The sequence below is a fragment of the Lactuca sativa genome, chromosome 4, assembly GCF_002870075.4.
Source record: "Lactuca sativa cultivar Salinas chromosome 4, Lsat_Salinas_v11, whole genome shotgun sequence".
Taxonomy (NCBI): Eukaryota; Viridiplantae; Streptophyta; class Magnoliopsida; order Asterales; family Asteraceae; genus Lactuca; species Lactuca sativa.
The window spans coordinates 53,803,678-53,815,704 of record NC_056626.2 but is presented as its reverse complement, the minus strand read 5'-3'; the positions used below and the strand labels follow the sequence as shown (position 1 = coordinate 53,815,704).

General features: G+C 33.7%; 2 protein-coding genes and 1 pseudogene across 2 annotated transcripts; 1 reads left to right on the top strand and 2 right to left on the bottom strand.

Moving 5' to 3' along the window:
- Nucleotides 1-2,797: 2,797 nt before the first annotated feature.
- LOC111876783 (protein CURVATURE THYLAKOID 1A, chloroplastic) lies at nt 2,798-4,474 on the top strand. The gene is made up of 5 exons (XM_023873357.3): nt 2,798-3,018; nt 3,389-3,489; nt 3,602-3,709; nt 3,842-3,913; nt 4,242-4,474. Exons 1-5 carry the CDS (start codon nt 2,886-2,888, stop codon nt 4,302-4,304), a joined length of 477 nt encoding a protein of 158 aa, XP_023729125.1. The 5' UTR covers nt 2,798-2,885; the 3' UTR covers nt 4,305-4,474.
- A 75-nt stretch (nt 4,475-4,549) lies between these two features.
- Nucleotides 4,550-7,068, bottom strand: LOC111876813 (BTB/POZ domain-containing protein At2g46260-like). Its single transcript, XM_023873389.2, is given in 7 exon segments — nt 4,550-5,336; nt 5,844-6,123; nt 6,203-6,266; nt 6,355-6,438; nt 6,440-6,468; nt 6,515-6,655; nt 6,828-7,068. Coding segments are annotated over 7 exon segments (1,587 nt in total). The 5' UTR covers nt 7,030-7,068.
- A 1,517-nt stretch (nt 7,069-8,585) lies between these two features.
- LOC111876812 (BTB/POZ domain-containing protein POB1-like) lies at nt 8,586-10,858 on the bottom strand (annotated as a pseudogene).
- Between the last annotated feature and the right edge of the window lie 1,169 nt (nt 10,859-12,027).

Sequence of the window (12,027 nt, the reverse complement as noted above, 5' to 3'; positions counted from 1 at the left end):
ATTTAAACCAAGATCCTCTTAACCTCTCTCGTTTACCCCCACACATCACCTACCATCTTTGCGTTCTCTCTAAGCACTAATATAGTCATGCATTATAAATATTTTCACGACCTTTAAAAGATCAATCACTAATCTTCATTTAAGGCACCACAACCTCTAAATCATATTGGAAAAGGTCTTACAAAATTTCCGTTGTTGGGATGTATCCAAAACTTTGTTAAGAGTTTTAATTCAACCTTGTTTCGGCAACGACGTACTATCCTACCTCACATGAATCTATCATTCTAATAATACCTACTGTCGTTTTTAGCCTTTAAACTCAAGAATTAGGAGCATTAATTTCAAGTCGGGGTTTCCATTACTAAACGATTCCATTGTGGTTTTTGGATAGAAGACTCTCATGGTAGCTATAACCAAATCTCTCATCAGAGGTTTGGTAAATGGATATGTCAAGTTCCTACTTGTCTTAACATAGGCAACTTTGATGATACCACTTTCAATAAGTTATCTCACAAATTGTGTCGTTGACCAACATATATTGACTTCCCATTATAGGCAACATCGTATATTTTGGACAATTTTGCCTCATTATCACAATACATAGGAACGGATGTCACTGGAGTATCTTACATACGAATATCCAAAAGTAGGCCTTTAATCCACTCTGCCTCTTTACCTATTGTTGTTAAGTCAATGAACTTAACTTCCATCATCAAGTGAGTTATATTTCAAACCAAAATTTTCATTAAAACCAGAATAAACATTCAAAACTCATTCATGAAAACATGTTATATTATTCATTAGTTTTACAAGCATAAGGTTTAAACAAAGTTAAGTTGCCAAAATAGCGGAAGTCGAATAATAATAAATCTTCAGTGCGAATGTACAGTTACGCCGCGCCTTTCCCACGAACAACCTGAAAAAAATTTAACTTAACAACTTAAGGATAAAACTTAGTGAGTTCTCCACTATACCACATATTCTATTATACATACAATGCATATAAACAAGGCTCTCGGCTTCAGCCGATCTACCATCAATCCTCTTACACATAAAATACTTACATACAAACAACTAAACAAGATACGACCAGACCTTGGCCGTGTCACTACCACTAGGTGACAAGATAGTCACGCCACCAGTTAAACATTTGCGACACAGACCTTCTTTGGTCGCACTGCACATCCCGAGGTAGAGTGCCTAATCCGTTAAGTGCTTAATACAACAAGTCAAAGGTTAACATTCTCATATTTGATCCTTATAATGGTTTGCATGGATAAAGTTTCCAACTTTATACATTCAAAAGGCTCAATCCATCAAATCTTTAATCCTAACCCTCCAAGGGACCAAAATGACCATATCTCTTGTATGTAGCAATGTGATGCACAAAAACCTAATTTTCTAGTAGTACAAAGGTCCATAAGTTATAAAAGCAACACAATAAGTGTTGTAGTTTCCCAAAACTCTAAGAACACCATAAAAGGGACCACAAGATGCTAACTTTGACCCACAAGTTAGATCTAAAAAGAAAATCATCAAGGTAAGAAATTTGGACTCATAAAGGTCCATAAAATATGGTGAAAATGATAGATCTAAGTTGCAATAATACTTCCTTGCACCAAGATGGACTTGCTTCACCTTTAAACTTCACAAAAACAAGCACAAAAGTTAACATACTTAAGAATGAAGGCTAGGATTTGCTAAGGGGATTTTTTAGGAGTGAATGCTGAGAGAATTAGGGAAACCTTAGAGTTAAAGTGTTTATACTGGTCCCAAACCTCAAGGATTAGGGTTTTCACTTTTCAGCGGCACCGTGTCGACAACCAAATGCCTGACCACGTCGCGACTTATTTACGTGGCCCGTGTTGCGATAAGTAACCACCACAATGCGATCCGATGAAATCCCCAAATTCAGAACTTAAGATAAATTTAACTTAATCAACAAACATACCTGGAAGATGAGTGTTACATGTCTATATCTTGCTTCCCCAAGAAACGTCACCACCAACTAAAGTATAAATCCAACCACTTGTGGATTTTGAATCATTGGAGTTTATCTATCCAACTAGCATTATAATAATATTCAAGTATTTTGGGGGATGATGAGTATGTCATCTTAATAAGACATGCCATTTTCTACTATTATGAGAGATGCCCAAGTATCACAAAACCCTTGGGTTGCTCCAAATAAATCTCTTCATTGAGATAGCCATTTAGAAAGGTTGTCTTTATATCCACTTGATAGATGTACAATCCTTTTAATAGAGATAGTCATTTAGAACTAATGGATGTATCACAAAATCCTCTCGCTGATATTTCTATAAGAGTTATAAACTGATTCTAGCAACCGAAGCATATGTATTGAAGAAATTGATACTTTTTGGTTGCATGTATCCTTTAGTATATGAACGGTGAATATTAATTATCAACGTACATTATTGGATTCCAAATAATCCAATATAACGTTTTAAATACATATTTTATTTATACGTGAATAATACGAAAGGGAGGAGATTCAAATGTGATGGTATCATGAGTCTAATATTAAATAAGTATTTCAATCATTTATAAAAATCCGAAGGTTTTTATAACCTAACGTAAAAAGTGGTAAGGAATCAATTTCAATTCCTAATTCCTAACAACAAAATTGTACCTGATAATTCTATGCCTCTACAATTATATAGCAAGCCAACAAATGTTGCATTTCGAAGATAATTGGGTTCGTCTACGTGTCACACGGACAACACTCGGTTTTATCTTCTGAATAAAATAAATTGAAAAAGCAAGTGTGGATGGAAAATTTTGCAATAAATTTCATTTGGAGGTTGGAATAGAGATAGAATCATCAGGGGAAGAACTTTTTCAGCCACCAACTAAATTTTCTAATGGCCACGGCGGCAATGGCGTCTACCGCCGTCTTCTTACCTCGTCTCCCAACCGGCATCGCCACCGCCCGTTGTACCGCCTTACCTAACCTCCCACCTCGTCCATTTCCGACTTCAATCAAACTGGTTTCAGGTAATGTAATCAGTAATTTGTTTGTTTCTCTGAAGCATTTCGTCGAACAGTTGGTTAACAGTTATGAAATTAATTTACAAAAGTGCTTAAAAAGTTGGGATTTGGGGTAATCCAGCTTTGAAGTGTTTAACTGGTATGTAACTAGAAGAATTAGGGTACCATTCATCCAGATTTCGCGGCTGTTGGTCTTTAAAAGGGTATTCTTGTACTTCGAATTTTCAAGAATTCCGATTATCATGGTGAAGAAATCCTTTTGATTATATTCTTGCTCAAAGATTTGTTTGATTGCATTTTCTTAATGACATTCAAATTTTCTCAATTTTGGGTTCTTTGTAATTTATCGGACTTTCATTTCATGACAACATGCCAGAGTCAAAAAGGTCATCTCACTTCCATGTCAAGGCCTCAGAAGATGCATCATCATCATCCTCCATTGATACTGATGAGTTGTTCACCAGCCTAAAGGAAAAGGTAAATGCCATACTATAAATGGTAATACAATCAGATCTGAATCCCAGAAATATATGAAGGTAATATTCTTATGCGGTTTATTTATGCTGCAAAATCTTGTTGTTGTGTATAGTGGGATGCAGTTGAAAACAAACCAACAGTCATAATCTATGGAGGAGGAGCATTTGTTGCTCTTTGGCTATCTTCTGTTATTATTGGTGCCATCAACAAACTCCCATTGGTACTTTTATTAATTAAACAATTCACTTTGATTTTGTATCAAAATGAATAAATATACTGTTACAATTTCATTAAGAGTTGTAATTTATTTTGCTTTTGTTTTCACTTAATGTTGTTCATGATAAAACCTCAGCTTCCTAATGTCATGGAGTTGGTAGGAGTTGGATACAGTGGCTGGTTTGTCTACAAATATCTTCTCTTTGAGGTAAGATTATAGAGAATGAATGAGTTTCTACTCATCGTGTTTATATTTTTGTTACAAATTAATTGTTAAAATACCAAAGAAAAACACCAAAGTATATTTGGCAAGTTACATAAAAGTCACTATATTTTGGTCATCTTTTTGTTGTTCAACAACAGAATTATAAACCAACATGAGAAAGTTGATCCAAACAAAAATGGCTAAAATATAGTCTGTCTTTATGTATTTTACCCAAGTATATTTGAAATAAAAGTTACATGTAAAATTTGTTAAAAGTATAAATTCATTTCAAATTGCACTCACAATTAATATCACACTTTGGGAACTTCAGTCAAGCAGGAAAGAATTGGCTGCAAAGATCGAATCAATCAAGAAGGAAATCTCAGAAACATAGACAAGTACACCATCAAATGGAATTCTTTTTTATTTTCATTTATGTAATTTGATATATTTAAAACATGTATAGAGAGATCTTTCTATGGAATATGTATTTATGTATCCCAAACACAAAACAATTTCATGTGTTTTATTATATGTATCCAACAAGTCATAATTGTATCATAACCCTAACTCAAATAACCAAAAAAAAAAAAACATAATTGTATCATAAGTCATAACCCAAACTCAAAAAAAGAAACATTAAATTTGTCGTTTTGGTGGTTGCCTAATAAGGGTAATCACAGCCCTAAGGTGAAGAACACCATTAATAAAATAATTACTTTGATCACAAATAAATGAATTCCAAGGTATCCAATAACCAAAAGCTTTTCCACTTGTAAAATTATGAGTCCCTTTATTTATATTACTATACTCCTCGTTGGGCTTTAACCGGGCCGCAAACTCATAACTAACCGTAAATGGGCCCAAACCTTTTTCCTGCATCCCTAGTAAAAGCCCGAAATGACGCTCACTTTGTTGGCTCATGATACATTGCACAGCCAAAGAAAACACTTTTCGCCCAAAACGAAACACTTCCGTGTAAATTGTTCCTGAAGGAAACAAACTTTCACACTCCTCACGTTTTAAATCCAAGTATACAATGCATTGCTGACGTGGCAGCTTGAACCTTACAACCTTCACGGGTCTTAACTCGTAGGCCCGTGGGGGATTAGGGTTTTTGTTAGGGGATTTAGATTCTGCTTTGAAAAAGAGGGCTTCGAGTACCACTTCTTGTGCGAATTTAGGGTCAAAATCGTCACATGTCATGACTGTTCTCAGCTTTTTGCATGTCATGTAAGGAAACCGGATACATTTTGCTAGACGTGTTGTTAAAATTTCGCGTCGTTCTTCCATCTTAGGGTAGTGAATCCGGGCCCACTTGAGGACAAAATCGTAAATTGCATCCTCGCATGGCACCTGGAGGTCGTCGCTTGACAAAATCGCCTCAAACGCGGCAAGGGGTAAATTGAGAATAATGTCTCGAGACCTGGAGGGCAAAATGGTCATTTTACATAACGATGTCAAAGGTCACGAAAATGAAAGAGTGAAAATTACACGAATGGTCCTTATGGTTTGGGGTAATTTGCGTGCTTGCTCTCTAATTTTTTTTTTTTTTTTTAAAACTCGGAAGGTCCTTACTATTTGTTTTTTCTTATGCGTTTGGCCCCTACTGTTTATTTTTGTTATGTGCTTGGTCCCTGTCTTACCTAAAAAGATTATTTAAATAGAGAAAGATGGTGGGGTAGGTAACGTCAGGTGAGGAGGGTGGGGTTGAGGGTGTGTTTACTTAAATAAATTAAAAAATCAAGGGCAAAATAGTATCTTTAGATAAGACAAGGACATGTAACAAAAATAAACAGTAAGGAACTTCCGAGTTAAAAAAATAATTAGGGACCAAACACACAAATTACCCTAAAACATAGGGACCATTTGTGTAATTTACTCAAAATAAAATGAAGATTTAACTTATTTTGGGAAAAGGGATGTTAATTACTTGGTTATGTCTTTGTAGCGGACAGTTAAGAACTGTTTTGCAGCATTTGTTAATGGCTGAACTGCTTCAGCCATTGAAACAGTGGAAGGAAGATCGAGATAAAGTAATGCTAATTCATGTGTCATAGGCAGATCTCTTAACAGACTGCTGCATTGTTTCATGCATGAAGAGACTTCAAATTTGTCAGCAGCCATTAGAACATCAAGAAGAGCATGAGCAGAAGTTGATGTCAAGGTATTGCTGTATATGAAGTTCAGGAGTTCCATAAAGGCAGCTTCCTCTGTTGTCAAGGACAAAAAATAAATGTTTAATATAAACTATTAACAAAGTAAAAATGCTATAAATGGTAAACATAATACCCGAGGCATTGATTTGCAGGTTTACATTGGGTTCTTCTGATTCTTTCATCCCGTTTGAAAAGAGCTGCATCAAGATATTATGTGAGGAAAATGAATATCCATGGTTGAGTAATAAAGTAAAGGAAATAGATTAGTGTGAGCAGAGGTTTCACCTTGTAGAAAAATGGACTCTTTGCAGCTAAAATAGGGGAGCTAATATGTATGGTTTTAACTCTTGGAACTGATAAACATTAAAAAGTCAATGTTGAAGAATGAATCAATGTCATCTCATAAAATACAAGTATCAATATAGTGATAGTAATCGGTTCATACCTAATGGAGTATGTGATTCTTCAATCATTGATTCCTGCTCTTCATCTTGGATTTCATTGTCCTTGCCATTATCAAGAATATGATCGGGCTGATTGAGAACTTGTTCATCTGAATATTCAGCAGCATTGTCGACAGCGAACACTAAAAAAAAACAGTAAGGCATGCATAGAAACGCCTGTTAAGTTCACGTTCTTAATGGAAATCTCTCCCCATGTTAAGAGCGATTATAAAAAAACAAAACAAATGCATGTTCTCATGCATAACATATTCATCGATTATTGGTAAATTACGAAAAGATCATGCAACATCTCACCGTTTTCTTCTGTAATATCTTCTCTACGGCGTTTGCGATTTCGAGCGGCCAGGCTGATACTACCCTCTCCGTGTGGTGTAAACCCTAGCGGCTCGGAAACGATCTCGATGCAAAGAAGACGATCGGAGAACTTGCTATCGTTGAATGCAAAACCAAAGTCGTTGTTGTCGCGACCGACTTCAGACGAATAGCTAGAGTTCATGATCACCGTATTATCGAAAATATCCAAATTGGAATCTCAGAGATAATACGTGAATTAAAAGAACTTGAGAAAATTGAAAAACCCTAATTATGCGACGTATATATAGACTTTAATAATAATAATAATAATAATAATATATCTTCCTTAATAAATGAAGGTTTTTTTTGGACACATGTCAATCTCTAATAAATTTTGACATTTGTTATTTTGTGGTATTTTTTAAATAAATATTATCTACTTGTCAATTTTTGATTTGTTTTAATTTTTAAAATTAAAGTCATATACTTATATATGTTGGTCGACTATGTTGTATGGATAAGAATGTTGGTCGACAAAGAAGGATCATTAGAGAAAGATGGAGGTTGCAGGAATGAGGATGTTGTGGTGGACTTGTGGTAGAACCATGTTGGACTGCGTTCCAAACTCGACAATCAAAAATTTACAAGGAGTCGTATCTATCAACAAGAAATTAAGGGAAATATGAATCCGTTGGTTCGGTTATGTCCGTATGATACAACCTACTACTGCGCTTAGGAGGGTGGTGTAACGTACCAGAAATTAGAAAGAGATTTTCATTTAAAAAAAAATAGATTATCCAATTCAAACCTTTTACTTAAAAACAAATAGTGACATTTAATTGTTGAAAACCATTATGTTGACATAGTTGAATTACAAAAATAGTGATGTGTATGTGTACAGTCACACCGAACTCTTCTCAACATTAAAATTTGAAGGAAACATTTGATTTTTTTTAATCAAAGAGGAAGTCTGCTGTGTCTCATTCTTGCTGGAAAAATTCATATCAAAATTTATTTGTAGGATATTTAGAAATTATAGCAGGTGAAAAACAACAGGCTAGCTTGACATCTTAAATTAGATTGTTTTCAAAATTAATCTTAAATTGATTTGATCTATAATAATAATAATAATAATAATAATAACATTAGATTGGAACAACTTTCTCTTTGTTTTGAAAAGCTTCAAATGTTCAATTTAGAATTTTTATCGTTGAAAACCATCAAGAACACCATATTATGAACCAACATGAGAAAGTTGATCCAAACAAAAACGTTTGTAAAATATGAGTTTTTTTTTTTTTTTTTTTTGAAATAAAGTGTGGATTTTTCCTAAAAATTTGTCTCAAATCGAAAGTTTACCCGCCTACTAGATGAGCCAAAACAAAAAAAAATGCATAGTTTTTTTTATATAAAAAAAATGTTTAGGTTTAAACACAAAACACAAAAATTGCTAAAATATATTCTTTCTTTAAGTATTTTACCCAAGTATATTTAAAATAAAAGTTATATACATTTGTTAAGAGTATAAATTCATTTCAAATTACACTCACAATTAATATCACACTTCTGGAAACTTCAGTCAAGCAGGAAAGAGTTGGCTGCAAAAATCAATCAAGAAGGAAATCTAAGAAACATAGACAAGTACTATCAAATGGAATTCTTTTTTATTTTCATTTATATAATTTGATATATGTAAAGCATATATATAGAGAGATGTTTGTATTATATATATATTGTGTTATATTTTCTTCACAAATCCAACAAGTCAAAAATTTATACCATAATGTATAATCCTAACTAATAATAACCAAAAGACATATGCACACATTTACATGATCAGTTATCTATATAAAATTTTCATTTTGATTGCCTAATAGTAAGCTGTGCCCTAAGGTGAAGAACACCATTAATAAAATAAACGCTTTCCTCCGCAATAAAAGAATTCCAAGGTATCCCAAACAAATTCTTACACCCAACAACATTTGACCGGGCCCCTATAAAATCATACGTCCCTTTATACTTACTAATATACTCCTCATTGGGCTTTGACCGGGCCCCAAACTCATAATCCACTGCAAACGAGCCCAACGTTTTTTCCTGCGTCACCAAAAAAAGCCCAAAACAGTGACTCAAACTTTGTTGGTCCATGAGACGCGCAGCCAAAATAAAACCTTTTCCCCCTAAATGAAACACTTCCGTGTAAATCTTTCCCGAAGGAAACAAACTCATACACTCCTCACGTTTTAAATCCAAGTATACAATGCATTGCTGACGTGTCAGATTGAACCCAATCACCTTCACGGGCCTAATCTTGTAGGCCCGTGGGGGATTAGGATTCGGATTCTGCTTTGAAAAAGAGGGCTTCGAGTACGACTTTTTGTGCGAATTTAGGGTCGAAATCGTTGCATGTCATGATATTTTTGAGCTTTTTGCATGTCATGTAAGGAAACCGGATACATTTTGCGAGACGTGTTGTTAAAATTTCGTGTCGTTCTTCCATCTTAGGGTAGTGAACCCGGGCCCACTTAAGGACAAAATCGTAAATTGCATCCTCGCATGGCACCTGGAGGTTGTCGCTAGACAAAATTGCCTCAAACCCGGCAAGGGGTAAATTGAGAATCACGTCTTGAGATCTGGAGGGTAAAATGGTCATTTTACATAACCGAATGAAGGAAGTTTTAATTGCGAGCACTTTTGTGATTTATTGTTATATATCTATACAGATGTGTAGTTACTTAGGGGAAAAGGGATGTTAATTAATTACTTGGTTATGTCTTTGTAGCGGACAATTAAGAACTCTTTTGCAGCATCTGTTAATGGCTTAACTGCTTCAGCCATTGAAACACTGGAAGGAAGATTAAGATAAAGTAATGCTGATTCAGTTGTCATAGGTAGATTTCTTAACAGATTGCTGCAGTTTCTCATGCATGAAGAGACTTCAAATTTGTCAGCAGCCATTAGAACATCAAGAAGAGCAGGAGCAGACGTTGATGTCAAGGTGTTGCTGTATATGAAGTTCAGGAGTTCCATAAAGGCAGCTTCTTCTGTTGTCAAGGATAAAAAAATAAATGTTTAATATAAACTATTAACAAAGTACAAATACTATAAATGGTAAACATAATACCCGAGGCATTGATTTGCAGGTTTACATTGGGTTGTTCTGATTCTTTCATCCCGTTTGAAAAGAGCTGCATAAGGATATTGTGTGAGGAAAATGAATATGATCGAGTAAGAGAAAATAGATTCTTGTGATGATTATTGAAGCTTTCACCTTGTAGAAAAATCGACTCTTTGCCGCTAAAATTGGGGAGCTAATATGTATGGTTTTAACTCTTGCAACTGATAAATATTAAATAGTCAATGTTGAAGAATGAATCGATGTCATCTGATAAAATACAAGTATCAATAGTGATCTAAAGTGATAGTAATCGGTTCATACCTAGTGGTGAATGTGATTCTTCTTAATCTTGGTTTTCATTGTTCATGCCATTATCATCAACAATATGATCGAGATGATTGAGACTTTGCTCATCTGAATATACCGCATCAATGTCTACAGTGAACACTAAAAAATACGTCAATTTACTGTCATAATATTCCGAAATTCATCAAAAATAGAAAGGCATTACATGTTCTTATGGAAATCTCCCCACATTCACAGCGATTATGAAAAACAAAACAAATGCACGATCACATGCATACCATATTCACCGATTATTGGTAAATTACGAAAAGATCATGCAACAACTCACCGTTATCTCTAGTAATATCTTCTCTACGGCGTTTACGATTTCGATCCCAAGTGGCCAGGCTGATACTACCCTCTCCATCTGGTGTAAACCCTAGGGGCTCGGAAACGATCTCGATGCAAAGAAGATGATCGGAAAACTTGCTATCGTTGAACGCAAAACCAAAGTCTGCGTCGCTGCGACCGACTTCAGACGAATAGCCAGAGTTCATGACCACCGTATTATCGAAAATCTCCAAACTGGAATCTCTCATTATACGTGAACTAAAAGAATTTGAGAGATTTGAAAAACCCTAATTCCTTATCACTGGAAGAGGATTAATGAAATACGCTATGCGAAATATATATATAAAGTATAATAATAAGTGAAATTAAATATCCTACATTTTTTTCTACTTATCATCCTACCCAATTAAATGGTGACATGTGTAATATTTAATGTTCATTTAAAAGTATTTTAAAATAGTAATATGACACATGTCATTATTTAAATGGGTTGGAAGATTTGTATGAATAAAATGTAGGAGGATATTTAATTTCTCTAATAATAAATAATAATAATGATATTGCATATCTTGCATATCCACCAAATCTTATTACATCTGAATTTTTATAAACTTAGATTCGGATTATCAGCATCTCTACTACATCAATTTATTGCCCTCTGAATTAAAAAACTTCTAACACAGGATGTTATAGCTGGACAGTTTTGCTGCACCCAGTTTCGTCGTAACATTAGAATAGGATTCAAACCAGTTTTACATATTAATTTTAACTCTAACAATATACATATATATATATATATATATATATATATATATATATATATATATATATATATATATATATATATATATATATATATATATATATATATATATATATATAGGGTTAGGTTCAATGGAAAATGAACAATTAGGGCAACATATGCTGGAACCAATGATCAAGTGACACGTGTCCATTTCTTTATTCATAAGCAATCTACTATGGAAGTTATTTATGTAGTTATTCCAAAATGATGTGTTGTCATGCTTTCATTGGTTTCAACATGTGTTGCCCTAATTGTTTATTTTCCATATATATATATATATATATATATATATATATATATATATATATATATATATATATATATATATATAGGGTTAGGTTATTTTGTTTTTACTAACTATTGTGTGCCAGAATGCACAGATCTGGACCATCGGATGGAATATAATCAAATGTCATGATTTGAGGGTCTATGATAGTAGAATAGAATAACATGTACCATATAATCAAACAAATTTTAGCATAAGGGCATTTTAGTCAATTAACCTATATTAAAAAAGGAAATTTTCGGATTTTTAGGGATGATTAATTCCTTTATTTTTTAAAAATCTGAATATTTTAAATTTATTCAAATTTTAAAATTCGATTTTATTCTGTCAGAATGATAGAATGCCAACCATAAAC

Excerpts from the sequence above, each read along its gene's own strand:
- LOC111876783 (XM_023873357.3), top strand. The coding sequence starts at position 2,886 with ATGGCCACGGCGGCAATGGCGTCTACCGCCGTCTTCTTACCTCGTCTC. Across the intron at positions 3,710-3,841 it reads CCATCAACAAACTCCCATTG|CTTCCTAATGTCATGGAGTT; the intron begins GTACTTTTATTA and ends ATAAAACCTCAG. Across the intron at positions 3,914-4,241 it reads ACAAATATCTTCTCTTTGAG|TCAAGCAGGAAAGAATTGGC; the intron begins GTAAGATTATAG and ends TGGGAACTTCAG.